Source organism: Papaver somniferum, chromosome 6 (assembly GCF_003573695.1).
Source record: "Papaver somniferum cultivar HN1 chromosome 6, ASM357369v1, whole genome shotgun sequence".
Lineage (NCBI taxonomy): Eukaryota > Viridiplantae > Streptophyta > Magnoliopsida > Ranunculales > Papaveraceae > Papaver > Papaver somniferum.
In genome coordinates, this window is record NC_039363.1 from 11,715,717 (window position 1) to 11,734,724 (window position 19,008).

Consider the following 19,008-nt stretch of genomic DNA (forward strand, 5'->3'; position numbering starts at 1 on the left):
CGACGAACTCGACTGATAGCTAGTAGGGAGGTCAGTGGTGATGATGGGTTTTAGTTGTTAAGGTTGTAGGGGTGTGTGGTGTGGTGGCTGGTAGGGCGGAGAAGGTGGTGGCAAGGGAGTGGTGATTGTTGCATAGGGATGGGGAGAAGATGGAGAAGAAGGTGGTCGATGGAAAATTGGGTAAGGTTCTGTTTGGCTGACGGGTATAGGTGTTAGGTGCTCGGGTTGTGGGCGGGTTGTAGCAAATTGGATTGAACAGCGAGAGGATGAGCCGTGGGATGTGGAGATGATGGATCGATCTAACGACGAGATGAAATGATGAAGGGAAGCAGGATGCGACCGTTGGATTGCGGAAGTACAAACGAAACTGACGGCTCAGATGGAGTAGGTGCTATAGTGTTTTTAGGATCTTCAGATTTTGATGCACTATGATGAATCGGGTACGATGCTGAGATGATCCAATCCGACTGCTGAATATGAAGGCGGGTATGGATATTGGAAATGGGTTTGGGTGAGGGTTTTGGGCCTTGGGTATGCCAAACCCATATCTTCTTTAAGAACAATTCTTCTTCTTCAAGCCCATTTCTAGCCTTTTGGTCTTGCGCACAACATTCTTCGCGGCTTCCTTGTGTGATTCCTCTTGGCTTCCACCACTTTTCTGCTCTTTTTGCTCCGCTATTCATCCAAACTTTATTTATTACCTAAAAATGCAAAATTAGTTAATAAAAATTTATTCTTGAAAACAAAGAAAATACAGAATATGGGATAAAATGTAAAATTAATGCACAAAAGATGAGTTAAATGCCAACAAAAAGATATAGAAATATGCACTTTTTAGGACTCATCAAATACCCCCAAACCTGAATTTTACTTGTCCTCAAGTAAAACAAAACTAAGGAAATCCTACCTATACCACTGTCGCTGGTCTCTCGAATGCATTTAGCATATGCACTAAGCCTTTTAAACCACTAAGTGTCCCTAGTGGACGAGTGAAGTCTCGTGAAGGTTTGCTTAGAACGTACCTACAAAGTTCTAGGTCAAAATATAAGCTCATATTCCATCAAATGTGACATGTGCAAGACAGTTTAAGCTCGCAGCAAAATGGAGATGTCAATCTAGCTATCAAAGGCACAATCCTAACACTGATAACAAATAAAGACATGTGATAAGAGTGTAAAGTGTATCTACACATGTGTAAAGAAAGATCGGATGTTATGACTACTAATCACCAAGAGATAGTTTCTCAGGCTAAGAACCAAGGTCGAAATCTAGCTAGCTGTCCGGACTTTACGAGAATTGTGAATGAGTTGGAGGTATTTCACAATTACTCGCGTTGTACATCAATGGCATACACCCTCCTTGCTTATTACAATGAAACAACAAAATGACTATTTACATTGACTACTCTCTTTTTATTTTTGGAACAAGAGAGGATGGAATTGATAAATACTTGGTTTTTTTTTTTTTTTTTTTTTTTTTTTTTTTTTTTTTTTTTTTTTAAAGGAAACACTTTTGATACAAATACAAAAGGAAACAAAAGATTACATGACACTTTGCAAGAGGTAGCCCTTTTTGATGCACCCAGTTAAATTCGATGGTTGTCTTTCTTAATGTAACCTCCACCTTCTATCCCAACCAACCAAAGAACAAGCTAGTCAAGTTTCGTTCAGTATTCTAAAGTGATTGGCAATCGTGACTTCCTATCAAACACCTTGAAGATCGAGGCTATACATGTATTGGTAGATCGTGCGCGTGCAAATTTCTTATCACTATGTGAATTGTGCTAGAATCAGGGTGCCTAAATATCTAGACTAAGACTCCTAATAATTACATATTTGCACAAGAGTCAACATTTCAAGGTAAATGAGCTCCATTTTTATGTTTTTTTATCATTTTTTAATTTTTTATTTTGATTTTTCATTTTTTTCAAAAAGAAGGAGTTCTTGTTTTCAATTATGGCATATTATCAAAGTATCTACTTTTCACCCCCAAACCTAAACTAAACATTGTCCTCAATGTTTCAAAATATGAACAAAATTATAATACAACATATGAAGAGGATCATGTTGAGTAGAGAAAAAGGAAAGAGAATACCCGATTTCGGCGAAAGCAAGATTAGAACTCCGTTATTCAAGGAAAAAAAATCCAACATATTTCAGCCGAGATCATATTGGATTAGCAAAATATATACAAAAGGAACAAAAAGGTTTTTAAGAAATTTTATCTACTGGATTATATACAAAAAATTCACCATACACTAACAATCTAAAGAGTTGAGGATCAACCCAAAAGACAAAGTGTAGAGGTTTCAACAGCTTCACACAAATATAACAGGAAAGAAACGCAAGTGAAACTGTGAAACAAAATGAGCTACCCCCAAACCTGGATTTTCAACGGATAAAATTTGGAAACAAAATCTCGCAGTTTTGGAGGTTCATCATGCACAAGGTCTAGCTCGAAATGAACTTTGGTAGGGACGGGCAAACATGCTAATTCCAACTGTGTCCTCAAAGATATTATACTTAGATGCAAAATAGTCCAAAGGACTTGGGAAGCACACAGTTCCAAACCTAGATTAGGGACTCTCAGAAAAGTCGGTTTGACAATATGGGTACAAACCAAATCTAGGTTGGGTGGAAGGCCATCAGATTGTGACTTATGTAGGACGATAGGCACATCATTATTAATCACATCAACATATCCTAAGTCTTCTACATGTCACAACATGTTCACAATCATCAAACAAATTGGCAAGATCACAATCAGAGTCATCAACATCATCAACAGATTCATTCTCATGCATCGGCAAATCAGGAGAAATATCACAATGTGACCTAGGTAGAGAATCAGACACATCACTTATATTTTCATGCATAATAACATTAGTGTCTACAGAAGATTCAACTATTCCTATGTCATGCTCATCTTCACAGAATAATTGTACGAATCCCATGTCAATATCAAAATCATATGAATTACAATGAGTATTAGAAAAAACAACATTCATGAAGGTCGAGGGCGAGAAGCCATATGTTATTGAACCAACAGGTTCCACAATATTTTCATGTTCTTCTAACATATCATCATAATCATCATAATCATCATCATGGTAGCATGCATATTGGTCCTCATTAAAAGTGGTGGTGTCATTAGTCGATTCATGTTCCTCTAAATTAGGTTCATATTCAACATCATTTACATGAATGGGACTAGACACTTCATTAGGGACAACATACATTTCCTCATGAATTTCCTCCTTTTGTAGGTGAAGCAAAATCTGATCTAAATATGCCTGAATTCGTGATGTAGATCTATCGAAGTTTTGTTCACTGAGTCTGAAAGCTTCTGTGGTGGAGTCTAAATTCATGGGAGTACAAAATTCTTCATGTTCAAATTGTGGTGATTGGTACATGTGTGCATGGTCATTAGGGTTTATAAAAGATTGATCGCAACCCTCAAAGGATTGATTATGGTCCCAATGACTACCATTCTCACAATTTATGGGCATTTCATACCTTGATTTTCTCTAGGTTGCCTAAAATTATGCAAAATATGACAATTCTCAACAGGGTGGTCTAAACTACCACATGCGGGACATGCATAGATTTCAGGTTGCCTAAGAAAATTAGATGTGACAGATTCCTCGTGTGATTGCATTTCTAAAGCTGCGATTCGAGCTTCTAATTGATCGATCAGTGATGATTGTGTGAGTGAGGCACTAGCAAAATGTTCATTTTCACGTTGTGATGAATGATGCATGTGTGAATAGTTTTAGGGTTCATGTATTGAGGCTCGGGACTTTGAAAATGTCCATAATAATTCCTATAACTATTGACATCATGGTCTATGGGAGGTTCATAACGTGGAGTATGTCCATACGCAAGTTCTCTAAGGGATTTGTTGTATTCCCAACTGTAGACCAAGATCTAGACATGATTTGGCTCAAAAGCTAAGTAACTATGTTACAAAGCCCAAAATTTGGTTTTTAATGGTTTTGGATTTTTGGGAAAAATTTGGTTTTTATGGGAATGAAAAACATTTGGTTTTTGATGGGAAACATTTGGTTTTTATGGGGATAAGCCCACTGTTTTGGTTGTGCTTTGGTGAGGCAATGGGTTTGGGGAACTGTTGTGAAACAGAGCCCAACTTTCGGCCTAGAGTTTGGGTACACGGCCCACTAACGACTTCAGCAAGCCCAGAAACTAATGAAGCCCAGCTGAGTTGGTAGGTTCAGTTAACCTTGTTTAGGTTGTTTGTTGCGTTTTTGAAACCCAAAATTTTGATAGGGACAATCCCACAGTTAAGCTCAAATACAAACCCAAAAGTTAACTTAAATTACAAGCCCAACAAAAAAAAATGGAAAAAATTATTACAAGCCCACAAATTAAAAATGGAAGCCCACAGGTTGGGTTCTCTTAATGGGTTTAGGCTTACTTGCTTAAGCACAGCCCAGCTGCTCAGTTTGGTTGCAAAAGCCCAGTTGGGCTTTGGATCATCCTAAGCTTTGGCTTCAATACTTAAGGCCCAGTTGGGCTTGGTTCAAATCAGTTCACTTCACAAGCCCAGTTGGGCTTTATCTTACACCAGCTGCAGCAGCTTCAGCAGGGACTCAGCAGCAGCAGCAGGGAGCAGCAACAGCAGCAGTCTTGGCAGCAGCAGAGGCTGGCAGCAGCAGCAGCAGGTAGGCTTCAGGCAGCAGTTCTTGGCAAGCAAGTCTCAGGAGGGGCAGTTCAGCAGCAACTCAGGGGCAGCCTCAGCAGCAAGAGGCTCTCAGGCACAGCAGCAGCTTCTCCAGCACTTGCCTTGGCAGCAGCAGCAGCAGACACCAAGGAAGAAAAGCAGCAACAGGAAGCAGCAGCAGCAGCAGCAACACCTGTTGGCTCAAAAAGAGAAGTAAGTTTCTTGCTAGAAGCTAAGAAATTCAGCTGCACTACACAGCAGCTACTAAAACAGCAAGTTACACTAAAATGCAAGAATGCAATGCATGATGAGTATGCTAGAATGAAACAATATGCAAAAGAGTATGCAATGATGCAAATAAACTAACATGCAAAAACAGCCAAGAAAAATTCAACACAACACAACCAAGTCCCCGGCAGCGGCGCCAAAAACTTGGTGGCTCTCTAAAAGAGTCACAAACATTATACCTGAAAGTGCACAGGGTCTAGTGTATAAAACAGGGCAAGCAGGGTCGATCCATAGATACAAGGTGTGAGTAAGCTGAAATCTTCCTAAGCTAAAGTTATCTAAACAAGTAACTAAGTGGCAGTGAGATAGTGAACCAAGGAATAACTGTGAAAACAATGGCATGGAGCCAAAGGCAGTGAAGTAAAGAAAAATCAGTGGCAAAGGACAAGAAAAACGTAACCAAAACAGAACATGGGAGAGAAATTGTGGATGGGAATGAAGTGTATGGAGATGGATGAGAATTCCCTTCACCTAGCTAGTTCACCTAGGTTAACCTTGTCATGTGTCTAGTTAACTACCTAAAGTCCTTGGATTAACCCCTAGCATTGCCTATCTGATTAAAGCATAAACAATCACAGGTCAATTAGGTTCTAGGCCTCTAACTAATATGGCTTTGTTAATCCCTCAGACTATCACTGACCCCTAGCATTAATGGTCTGTTTAAAGCACCACTAATCACAAGCCAGTGAACCCTTGGAATGTCACTAACCTAAGTGTTTTGAGCTCAACAGGATGTAACCCAAATGGCTAACCAACATGGTTCAATGGTCTTCTCACCCTAGTGGTGGATTAGAACATAACAAACATGGTGATTAACATAACATGATTAAAGTATCAAACATCACAAAATTAACAGTAACAGTAAACCCTAAAAATTAAAATTGAAGAACCCTAAATTGATTTGAAATGGAAATTGAAATTAAACATGAAATTAACCCAATTAGGGGGTATCTCGGATGACCCAAGAACCCCTTTTACATTCCCTGCAACTTGCCTTTTATAGCTTTTCAAAAAGCCCTAATTTTGTGAAACCCTAAAATTCGAAAACCTAAATTTTTAATTGAAAAAAATTCCTTACTGTTCTCGCGATTTTGATGTCGACCCATGCTTTATCTTCTCTTCCTCCTGCTCCTGCTACGTTTCTAGCTTCATAGCCATCAACCTAGTTCTTCACTTTCACACGCCAACAGTGAGAAGAGGGGCGTGAAATCGACGAACTCGACTGATAGCTAGTAGGGGAGGTCAGTGGTGATGATGGGTTTTAGTTGTTAAGGTTGTAGGGTGGCTGTGGTGGCTGGTAGGGGCGGAGAAGGTGGTGGCAGGGAGTAGGTGGATCTGTTGCAGAGGGATGGGGGAGAAGATGGAGAAGAAGGTGGTCGATGGAAAATTGGGTAAGGTCTGTTTGGCTGACGGGTATAGGTGTTAGGTGCTCGGGTGTTGGGCGGTTGTAGCAAATTGGATGAACAGCGAGGATGAGCCGTGGGATGTGGAGATGATGGATCGATCTAACGACGAGATGAAAGGAAGCGAGGAGCGACCGTTGGATGCGGAAGTACAACGAAACTGACGGCTCCAGATGGAGTTAGGTGCTATAGTGTTTTTCAGGATCTTCAGATTTTGATGCACTATGATGAAGCGACCGTACGATGCTGAGATGATCCAATCCGACGGCTGAATATGAAGGCGGGTATGGATATTGGAAATGGGTTTGGGTGAGGGTTTTGGGCCTTGGGTATGCCAAGCCCATATCTTCTTTAAAAACAATTCTTCTTCTTCAAGCCCATTTCTAGCCTTTTGGTCTTGCGCACAACATTCTTCACGGCTTCCTTGTGTGATTCCTCTTGGCTTCCACCACTTTTCTGCTCTTTTTGCTCCGCTATTCATCCAAACTTTATTTATTACCTAAAAATGCAAAATTAGTTAATAAAAATATTTATTCTTGAAAACAAAGAAAATACAGAATATGGGATAAAATGTAAAATTAATGCACAAAAGATGAGTTAAATGCCAACAAAAAGATATAGAAATATGCACTTTTTAGGACTCATCATTTGGGGACCCCAAGAGAATTGCCAATTGAATCACATCCACGATCACGGCAAATTTGACTAATCAAGCAAGGGTAACCCAACATTTTGACGGGTGAAGTCATCGAAATCATTTGAAAGATAATGAAACCACAAATATCGAGACTTGGAATACCAGAATCAAGGAAATAGACCAATTCTGCAAACTCGTGACTCCACCAAGAATTTTCAATTGTGGAGGGACAAAGATTGGGGATACCAAGTTTTCCAAAAGCCATCAAAGCAATACTAAGATCATTAGTAGGGAACTTTCATTGACTCCAAACGACCTTCTTGCTACAAAGACCAACCAAGATATCATCACAGGATGGACGTTCATCTAGGAAGTTGTACGTTCCCCAACGGGATTTTGGTAATACTTGAAATTAATTCTCTATCAACAAGGAACCTCTCTCTACCAATCATGGATTTGAATTCCATCTTGTTGTAATCAACATCATGAATATTGGCATAGAAAATCCTTGCAAGAGAATCAAATCCTTGACCAAGACCATCAAAGATATTTCCAAGCTTGAATTTTGTAAGGCATACCAAATCCTCTTCATGCCCACTAGAGAACTCCAACCTCTTTTCTAGAATGAAACCTTTTGAAGCAATCTTATCAATTATTCTAGCACAAGAATCATCCACAAACCTAATTCTAAGAGAGTTTTGGTCACAAGGAGGATTCAAGCTAGAGGATTTTGAGTTCTTAGAACTCCTTTTTGTCCCTTTAGAATTCATCATAGATCTAAGAAATTGAAAGGATCAAGAGGATTTTACTTACTTGGAGTGAGATTTTAACACCCTTTCTTTCAATTTCTCCAAGGAGGCTTTAATGGAGGAAATACACAAAACCCTAGGTTCACGTACGCGGACGGGTAAAGAAGAAGACTAGGGTGCGCGAACTTCTTCTTTATAAGACCACACATGGGCTTGGACCCGTCTATGAACCGCGACCCACATAACAAAGATGGGATTTTCTTAGCCACTTGCACATTAAAGGTTATGCATTCAGCGACAACACACATGTGAACAACAACAGATGAAATAGAAACCTAAACAACGAATAACAAAACTGTACACAACCCAAACCAATTCTTTGCCCCATTCCAAGATATATACAAATGGGGAAATGCAACCTTGTTACCAAGAGACATAATGCGCAGAGGAATTCTCATGCGACATTTCTGGTTGATATGTGTGAACAGTCCCTGTAGTATAATCAAAGTAATGATGATAGTCAGGGCAGTTAGAGCTTTCTATCCTTCGTTTGTTATGGCTAGAAGAAGGATACCACCGATTTCTGGGTTGCACAGTATTAACATATTTAACACATACATAACCCTTTTCGAAATGATTCTTAGACTTAACAGATTTAAGTTTTTCCTAAGAATTTAAAAACTCATTCGAACGCTTTGAAAATATCTTTATCAATTGATCTGTTATGATAGTATTCCTTAAAGAGATCAAGAGTTAATCTAGTGAGGTTCCATATCCTTGAGCGTATTGAGCGTTTTCTCAATCTTTCCTTCTTTTTATTTTTTCCTTCTGATTGATTCTTAACATCTAAATCTCCCCTTTTAGATGAAGTAAGATTATCATGAGAAACCAGAGATTTTAGCCATAATAATATTTGATCAATCTTTAAGGATTTCTGGCGTGCGTTACAGATGCCAAGAGCAAGTTTTCCAAAGAAATTTCCCATAGGACAATTTATAAGGAACGAACAAACACAAACTTATCAGGTTTACGGTGTTGGCCTGCTCTGATACCAATTGAAAAAGAGGGGGTCTAACAACACCACCCAATATTTCACTTAGCAATCTGTATGGACACACTCGAATATACTTTTAAGAGAATCAATAAGACTCAATCAATTAAAAGTACATCAACGAGTTTATATCTCTCTCTCTTAATTTGATTTCCTCAAACAGAAACTGCGAGTACTAATCAAATACAAAGAATAACTTGGATGGTACCAAAGACCAATATCCAAGGATCAATGAATGACAATCAACAACCAAAGGTTGGATTACTCTAATTGATGATCTAACGTATAACCTGTATTATTTCAATTATAAAGATAAAACAATATAATGCGGAAACTGAAATAACATAGACACCAGAAATTTTGTTAACGAGGAAACCGCAAATGCAGAAAAACCCCGGGACCTAGTCCAGATTGAACACACACTGTATTAAGCTGCTACAGAGACTAGCCTACTCCAAGCTAACTTTGGACTGGACTATAGTTGAACCCCAATCAGTCTCCCACTGATCCAAGGTACAGTTGTACTCCCTACGCCTCTGATCCCAGCAGGATACTTCGCACTTTATTCCCTTAGCTGATCTCACCCACAACTAAGAGTTGCTACGACTCAAAATTGCAGGCTTTGACAATAAACAAATCTGTATCACATAGACAAGTCTATCAAAGGATTAATCTGTCTCCCACAGAAAAACCCTAAAGTTTTTGTTCCGTCTTTTGATAATAATCAAGGTGAACATGAACCAATTGATAATACGGTCTTATATTCCCGAAGAACAGCCTAGATAAATCAATTACCTCACAACAATCTTAATCGTATGGTAGCGAAACAAGATGTCGCAGAATCACAAACAATGAGACGAAGATGTTTGTGACTACTTTTTATATCTTGCCTATCGGAGATATTATCTCAAGCCAATAAATCTGATTATACTCGTACGACAGAAGATGCAAGATCAGATCACACAACTAAGATAAAAGTAGTATCGGTCTGGCTTCACAATCCCAATGAAGTCTGTAAGTCGTTAACCTGGTTTTAGAAGAAGAAAACCAAAGGTTAAAGGAGAAACTACTCTAGCACGCAAACTAGTATCACACGTGAAGTGTGGGGATTAGTTTCGCAGAGTTGCTAGATGTCCCCTTATATAGTCTTTCAAATCAGGGTTTCGCCTTGGTCACAAAGCAAACAATATCCACCGTTAGATGAAAACCTGATTTAGATTCAAGCTAATGTTTCTCAACCGTTAGATCGAAAACTTAGCTTGTTATACATAAATGAAACGCACGCTTCTAGGTTTGTTAACCGTACCCAAACGTGTACATTATTGGTTCAACAATAGTTAACCAAAAGGTTAGCCATATGAGCATTTCATACCAACCATATTCTTCTTCACCATAACTAGTTCAGATGACTCAAATGATCTAGTTACAGACTTTTTCAATTGCAATGAAATCTTATGTACTACACAAGACACAATTGAAGCAAAGATGATTTGATTCACTCGAATCGGTTCATGAACTTTATAGCCACGGTTTTCAAATTGAATTCCTTAGTCTTTAGTTTAAGTTCAGAAATCATCTTCAGATATATACCCTTCTTAAGTTCGCACACTAGGTTCTCGGACTTAAGCAACCGGGCAGAGTTTACAAACTCCAGCAGAAAATCTCGGCAAAGACTTTCCATCGTTTCGCGGAATGGGTTTGCGGACGCAGCTAATTTGTCAACTCCAGCAGAATTTCTCGGGATGAGAAGTTCGGCGGTTCGCGGACTGAGGTCGCGGACTTGGCAACAAGCCATTCTTCCGGTTCTCTTGATCAACAATGTTCTCAAACTTTGGTTCAAGGGATAGGACTTATGCACATATGTGTTTCCACAACAATACTTATGTCCATCATTGGTTATGTAATCTAAACTCTCATTTCAACCATTGAAACATTATTAGAGGACGTTATATATTTGTTACACCATTTCTCGTCAAACCAATTTTCAAAGTGATTAAAACATATCATGACTTTCATCACTAGGTAAAGATAAACATGGTCGAAGCGAAAAGCTTACCAACACATATTTCGAGATACAGATAGGCGAGGTATACTCGGCTCGAAATACCAAATGTGTATAATGTAAGTCTATATATAGCATACGACTTTTTGTCCCAAGAAGTAGGAGATAGACTTTTGAGTGACAGATAAGTTCAAGTCTTCACATACCTTTTTGTCGAGAAGTTCCACAGGTTCCTTGAGTAGTTCTTTTTCTTATATGATGAATCGCCATGAAGTCTTTGAGCTCAACTACACTTTCTATCCTAGTCCGAAACTTAGCTATTGTAGACAAGAAATCAAGACTTATAGTTTTGATCACTAACATTGACAAACATGCTTGAGATAGCAACGCATGCGAGTTCGACCGAGTAATGCTCTAACAATATGAATATAAACAACTTTAGAGAATAAACTTTGACTTCATTTCATTAAATGATAATGTGCTACAGTTTTTTTTTAAGTTACATAATAAAGATGTTTTTGCTGAGAGAGACTCCATGAACTAGAAAATATATCGAACTGCAATACTACGTAATTATGGTATCTCCCTTCCAATGCACTTTCCTTGCAAAATACTTACATTAAATCAGCTGTAAATGGGACTCCGGTAGAGGGAATCCATTTAGTCCCATTAAGAAAATTCCTAACCGTATATTTGAGGACGTCTTTAGAGTTGTTGTACCCTTCTTACCCTACAAAGACAATCCCCTGATATGTTTTTCTTCTCTAGATTCATTATTTTTCTTAGTATTGTACTATAAATAGCTATCATGTACAACTTTTTATTCATTCACCGCCAATGTCATATCGTGGTCGTCTCTTTATGTCGCGAGGGAAAGATTTGTTTTCGAATTCTTTAACTCCATTCGGATTTGTTATCGGAGATTCAAGATGCTTATGTTATGAAACAACAATGGCTTCCAAAGGTATTCATTACATCTTGTTTACTACTGCCAAACATCCAGTACTTCCAGTCTTAAGTGTTGCAATAAAATCTAGATAACCCAAACTTCTAAAGCATTCAACTCGTTTCATGGTTAACAACCTAATAAACTTGTGAGGTGTATTTTTTTTTCTTTTTCATTTTAGCTCAACTGACTCCTCTTCTAGATAAAACTTATCATATTTGGATCATCTAGATATAAATTATTATTTATATTTGGATAAAAAAAAATTCTTAATTAGGGTTTTAGAAAATTTAAAATCTATGCAGATATGTGACCAACGAGTACAAAGTTGTACATAACTCTTAGTTATCTCATAATCAAAGTAAACCGAGTCAAACATAAAGTGAACAATCTTCGATTCAATAGATGGTAAGATTATATGTCACGAAATGGATTGTTTTTTTCCGTAAGTGTAGTACACAATGAGAAAACTATTCTAACAATCTTTTGTTCTTTTCTTTTTGAGGGTGGATCCACTCACACTTTTATTTTTACATGCACCACCTCACACTTTGGATTTTACTTTTTTGAATTAAACCGAATCGTTAGCGGATTCGAAACTAATATTTCGAGGATATGTTCCTCTTACAAACCACTATATAATCACCAAAAAATATCACATTACGAGATGTATAAAACCAAAATCTACCACTTTGAGATTCTATCGTTGAAAGCCAACAGATTTTCCACAGTTGAATTTATGATTGGTAGATAGTTTATGATTGGTGTTCCGGAAAGCATTCATTTTTATAGGTATATAGAGCTTTCTAAGAGTAATATATCACTAAAGTATTAAATTCGCATCCTCATTATTTGAGTTTTATTCAAAAAAACGACATCCAAAACATGGGATAGTGTGAGAATAAAGGTGTAAATGGATCCGTCCTATCTATTTCTTAGGTAGTATTTTCCAATATATTTTCATTTGAACTAAACAAAAAGTTCCTTGTCCCCAAAAATTCTTAACAAAGGTTATATAAAATCTAAATTCAAGCAGCCATACGTACAAAGCTGTACTTAGCTGTCATGTACCTCAAAATCAAAGTAAACCGAGACAAATTGACATAATAAAAATGAAAAACAATTGATCTAACAATATATGATTCATTCGACCCGAGTAAAACACCGAGTCATATTCACATTATGAATCAACAATAAACAAATAAGGTGCTAATTGAGTTTCACATCATCTTAAAATGAACAACCTTCAATTCCATACAAAATGGGTTGCTTATTCCGTAAGTGTAATACACGATGACAAAACTATCCTGTTTTGTAGTTTCTTTCAATAGATTTTCATTTGAGATAAGTCTAAGTTTTATGGTGTTATTTTTGTTTCTAGATTAGACAAAAAGCGTTGCATATTCTTCTTTTCTACATCTCTCCAGATATATCTCGAATGCTAACTAATAGCCAGATAGTTACGCTATTTCATTTAGCCAACCAAAATTCTACTTTTCATGGAATAGTTCAGAAAAATTATTTTATTTTTTGATCCGATGCTTAAGATGATTACGCTGTTCCATTCAACGCGACCAAAATCTACTTTTCCTGTGATGATTCACCGCACATAAATGCTTGATCGGAAGACCACAAGACTAAATTGGAAAATTCGCTGGCTTCTGTACCCGAGTTGGGTGAATATTAGCAGGCAGCAACAAAATGTTGGGTGGAAATACAACTACATAACTCACCGATTTGGCCTTTTTCTCGAACTCGTCAAAACCCCAGAAGAAAACCGACCAGGACGTGTAAGCTCTGTGTCACTTGAGACATTGACTCACTTCTTCCTCTCTCTTTCCCTGTAAAACTCTTATTTTCTCCAGAAAAACCCTAATAAGTAAGATTGCAGTGAGTTATCAAAATGGGTCATAATAAACCAAGAAGAAACAAAGGTCACGCTTCTAATCATAGAGGACAATCCAGTAATCTTCGTGAATTTCCTAGGTAACAACCATACTCTTTCTAAGCTTTGATTTTTGGTTTGAAGCTTATAAATTGATTCACTTTTATATTTTAGATTCTGGGTTTTGTTTTTAATTGTGTAAAATTTGTCTTTGCTTTTTTTACAGTGAAGATGGTAATGGGGAGTCTCTCCCGAGAGATCAAGGTATAATTATTATTTTTTTGTAATAATCATGGCATTGTTTGTAATTTTGTTTGGATTTTTAAAGGGTTATTAAAAAGGGTCCATGTTGAAACTTGGATTGGTAATAGAAATTCGCAGTATTCTATTGCTCTCTTGAGATTTTTGTAAAAGAAAATTGGTATTGGAAGACAATGGAAAATTGGAAACATACTATAATCTTGTTAGAAGAGGCAACTCAGAAGCGTTTTTGCATGAGTAGTTGTTAGTTAGGAATTGCTTGGTTATGTTGTATGTTTGGACGGTAAATGCTAGTAAGCAATTCTTTACAGAATGTTAAGGCATGAAAAGCTGGTTTCAGTTTATATCTTGTTTCCACAAAGTAGCATATGTGCTAGTTCTCAAAATTTTTGCAAACTAGCGTTTGTTGTAGACCCAAGATTAGTGTTACACATCCTGGAATTTGTTTGCAATTTGCTGTGTCAACTGTCTTGGCATGCTGAAATGGCTTACATTCAAGTCAAAGATGAAACAATGATTTCCATTTCGGTTGCCATGGTTACAATGGTATTATGGAGTGTAACATTTCTTGCAATATAGTGTTGTATATCTTTTTGTTTATGTTATCATTTTCTGTCGAAAGAGACTTTAATCTCTCCGGTATTGTATTTTCTTTAATAAAATTGGGGACCACGTAGGGGCCATTTCTTTTACGGTAGTATAGAGAGTGTCACATAACCATATGGTGAAATAGGTATATTGTTTCTTGATGGAGTTGTAGAGCAGACCTGGTGTTAAATCAAGAGTTAATTTTTTGTGAGGATGTTCTACTTATCATGTAGGGGATCCTCACTATAAATTGCTTCAGCCTTAAATTATTAACCCCCGTGATGCTATGGTGTTATGGCAAAAAGATAGAAAGAAGGGGAATTCAGCTCACAAGATGGGGTTCGTATTTTAGAATGATTTAATTTTCCGTGAGAATGGTCTGCGCGATGAGTAGAACATTTTCACGAAAAATTAGCTCTTGATTTGACTCCAAACATCCCTACGAGAAAAGTAGCCTATGCCTGTACCGGTCAAAATTCAAAAATGCTACTTGCCAAACTCTTGTGTTTTACTTTTCAGGTCAAGAAGCTGATTTGTGCATTAATTGGTTCACTATATGCTTTAGATTGATCAGTCAATACAGTGGTTTAGAGACTTTTGTCCTGTTAAAAGTCTGTTTCAAACTTAGTACATGGTACTAACTTCTATCCTTTGTGGTCTGCAAAACTAGTTATAGTTGTATTTTGATGAAAGTGGGGACACCATGGTATGCTTGCTTAACTAGTAACAAACACTTTATAACTTTGAGCTTCTAGAGAAGATGGTTGTTTAACATGGCATCGGAGTAGACCAAGTGAATGGACCAACAATCACCTGTACTTCACATCTTCCAAGGAACTACTTCGGTACCATGTCTATCAACCATCTTGTCTAAAAGCTTGAACTTATAAAGAGTAGGTGCAGAATTATATACACAGATATGAAGCTAGGTGATGCAGGGGCAAACTTCATCACTAGGCCTACTGTTCTCAATATGTTACATAGCTATATCCTCGGGTTGTAAAAATGAAAATCTCAAATTCTTCTGCATGTTTGTTTTCTGCTGTATATACGTAGCTTACAGTCCTAACTCTGGAAGCTGGAAAATATAACTGGTTTTCTTGCAGATGCTTCAACTGAAGAGGAATCAGTATCAACTATTCAACTTGCCATGTGGGTATGCTTCTACCCGTAAATATATTCTAGTTCAAGTTTGCTCCTATTTGTATATATACGGCATTTACTTGCTGGTTCAAGAGTTATTATATGATATTGTGCATTGTTTGTAATTACCGTTCGAGATTTAAGCAAGTTATTTGTTGTGGATCCAGGATTTTGGACAGTGCGATGCCAAGAGATGCACAGGTCGTAAACTTTCACGATTTGGTTTGTTGAAGGTGAGTGTCCACTTTCTATTGCTTAGGTTTTATTTGGTATCAAGTTGGGGCACTCTTGTTTGCAATTCTATGAGTATCAGTATTTTTGACATAGTTTCCTAACAATTCCAAATATAGTTTGTTGTATAAGCTAATAGCTGAAGCTGCAATGGCCGGTCAAAAAATAATTCTCATTTTATTGGTCTCTAGTTTTAGAAGCTGAAGCTGCAAAAAGTAAGTCTGATTATATTGGTCTCTAGTTTTAGAAATTGGTGAAATCATATAAATTATATTTACCCCTACTATAAGAATAACAAATGATACGAGGAAATGAAGAGTTTGATAATCTGCCCACTGCATGGGAGCCAACTGCATGGCTAACCATTTACGAGTCCTAGGCTATAGATCATGTACGTTTAGGTCGCTTGTTAATGGTTAGCCATGTATTGGCTCCCATTCAGTGGGCAGAGCTACCTAGATGTACAGGATCTGTAGTCTGGGACTCGTTAATATTGGTTGCCCATGTAGTTGGCTCCCTTGCAGTAAGCCCAAGGGAAAGTTGTTCAGTAAGGGAAAGTTGAAGACGTTCTGTCTTTGTCAAATAGTTCAAGAACCCAGATTGGTATTTCGTAATATCCAAATATAAGCCTTTAATTCCAATTGCAAAAAAGAAAGCAACAAATAAAAGGAAACCAGAACAAGAACGAAGCAGATGAATATATTTCAATGTTTTGGCATGTTACCCTTTGAAGTTCATCTGTCCTTATCAGATAAATTACCCACTTCAACTGTTGATTACTTACATTTGCCGCTACCTACTAGGCTCATCACTCATAAGAATTTCGTCATGCAGGAGTTGCGCGTGACTAATGGCTTTGCTGGAATTGTTCTAAGGTATATTTATGGACTACATTATCCTTGTTGTAAAATTGTCATATTCAAGGTGTCATGGATTATAGTCCTCTCGCTGACATCACCTCTAATGGATAATACTTCCTTGCTGCTTTTAAACTATGTAAATAGTACAGTTGTGTATTTCTTGTCTTAGCATGTGTCCTTCATATCTGGAGAGGCTCTTGTGATCTTAACCTTTAAAGATGGCTGCTATGCCTGATAACATTTAATCCTTGTCTAAAATTTGACAGTCCTGTTGGGACGCAATGTGTCTCAAAGGAAGATCACCCATTAATGAAGAGAAAAGGGCTAGCTGTAGTAGATTGCTCATGGGCCCGCTTGGGTGATGTGCCTTTTGTGAAGCTTCGTTGTGGTGCTCCTCGTCTCTGTACGAAATTCTATCCGTTTACTTAAGAATTGATAAAATATCTTCTGTTACTTGCATAATATCAGCTTTTTGTCTGTTAGTCATAAAAAGTTTACATCGTCCATTTCTTGGAACTGGAAGATGGTTCGGCTGATGGTGCTTTCCATCAATCACCCTTCCTTTGGACATTTCATTCTTCTAATTTAGAACCCTAATTGTCACAGGAATTTTTGTGGTTGTGCATATTTAGGATCATTGTATTGCTAATCTAGTTAGTGGTAATACTTAAATTCTCTTGTCTGTTTCCTCAAGCAATGTTTTGTATCTCACTGAGTGAACTTCAAACTTGCAGTGCCGTGGTTAGTGGCAGCAAATAATGTAAATTATGGGCGTCCATGTCAGCTATCTTGTGTGGAAGCGTTATCTGCCGCTCTAATTATATGGTATTATACTTATGCCTTCTTTCGTGCCAGCTATAATCAGATTACTTGTTTCCTGGTTGAGTTTTCAGTCGTTGGGAAAGTAAAAAACATGGAATTCATGGGCAACCAAGAATCCAGTGTTTTTATTATACAAGATGAAAACCAAATTAGTCTGTTGCAAATCTTAATTTAATTATGTTAATACTTCGGATTGTTGATATGAAAACAGCTTTAAAAATTCTGTTTTATGTTTGGCAGTGGAGAGGAGGATGCAGCAAATGTGTTGTTAGGCAAATTTAAGTGGGGTCACGCGTTCTTGTCTCTGAACAAGTATGTATTCTGTTAGAGAAAAACAAGAAATATTTATGTGTAGATACTGATGACTTTCCTTACTAAAGTGAACAATTCTTTACTATAATGACTAAATTTGAGTGGACTTGATCCCTTGCAGGGAGCTATTGAAGGCATATTCGCAGTGTAACAACAGTGCAGAAATTATTTCCGTTCAGAATGATTGGCTTGCCAAGAACGCTAAGGCGCCAAAGGATAATTCTCAAGATGCAGATGGTATGTTTTCGTTGTTTGTTATTGCTTTAGAGCATTCAGTTTGAGTAGTGTATTCAAACTCGTATCAAGTACTTTAAACCCATGATATTTTAATTGTTACTGTGCAGCAAATCATTTTTTGGAATCACTAGTTCAACTGTTATAAGTTAGCTTTATTTTTATTTTATTTTTACGTGCGACTAAGTGCTGTAAGTTAGCTTAATATTTTTACACGCGATTCATTCCCGAGTAAGGGTAATTTAGATTGAGATTAACTGTAAAAGCCAAGATATTATCTAATATAATTGAAAGGATCTCCATGATCCATGCTTCGAACCACATTGTAGAATTTCTTATTTATATGGTACTTAATGTTGTTTTATCCTGTGATATTTCAGGTGGATTTGAAGTATCACGAACAATCAATGAAAGTGGGTCTGACTACGATTCTGAAGATGGACTTCCTCCATTGGAAGAAAATCTGAATCACTTGGCCTTGGACGACAGTGAGGAAGAAAGTGACTGACTGAATAGCATAGGAATGTAACGTGTCCTGACGTTTGGCAATCAAAAACCTGCATCTGAAAGATGATTGTTACGAGGCTCATGCCAGAAGCGCACGAAAACGTGTTCCCAAATTACCTCAACTAATTCCCATCTATAAAATCTTGCAAGGCATGAGAAGAGTTGTAGCAAGAGTAGTATCTTACCAAATTTTGAAATAAAGTTATCTGGGGCAGTATCAATTATTACTATACAAACATCTTCCTAATCTGTAAAAATGATAATTTCTTACTAGGCTTGTTAATTGCAGGAAAAGGTAACTAATACTGGTGAAAGCCTTGCAAAAATAAGAGTTCAAAACAAACTCTACTACTACATGACAAAATCGTATGAACGGACATCATCATCTCAGTACCAAGTTATCTTTTTT

At 37.3% G+C, this 19,008-nt stretch overlaps 1 protein-coding gene across 1 annotated transcript; it reads left to right on the forward strand.

The window, feature by feature from the left end:
• Positions 1–13,567: 13,567 nt before the first annotated feature.
• LOC113286926 (ribosome biogenesis protein TSR3 homolog) lies at positions 13,568–18,898 on the forward strand. Its single transcript, XM_026535569.1, has 10 exons — positions 13,568–13,742; positions 13,868–13,905; positions 15,597–15,646; positions 15,801–15,866; positions 16,699–16,739; positions 16,991–17,127; positions 17,459–17,549; positions 17,787–17,858; positions 17,980–18,095; positions 18,473–18,898. The coding sequence occupies exons 1-10, from the start codon at positions 13,660–13,662 to the stop codon at positions 18,598–18,600; spliced, it is 822 nt and encodes a 273-aa protein (XP_026391354.1). The 5' UTR covers positions 13,568–13,659; the 3' UTR covers positions 18,601–18,898.
• The last annotated feature ends 110 nt before the right edge of the window (positions 18,899–19,008 follow it).

Bases quoted from the DNA above. Each gene is read 5' to 3' on its own strand.
- LOC113286926 (XM_026535569.1), top strand. From the start codon at position 13,660: ATGGGTCATAATAAACCAAGAAGAAACAAAGGTCACGCTTCTAATCAT. The intron at 15,647-15,800 runs GTATGCTTCTAC...TTGTGGATCCAG, and splicing joins CTATTCAACTTGCCATGTGG to GATTTTGGACAGTGCGATGC. The intron at 15,867-16,698 runs GTGAGTGTCCAC...TTCGTCATGCAG, and splicing joins CACGATTTGGTTTGTTGAAG to GAGTTGCGCGTGACTAATGG.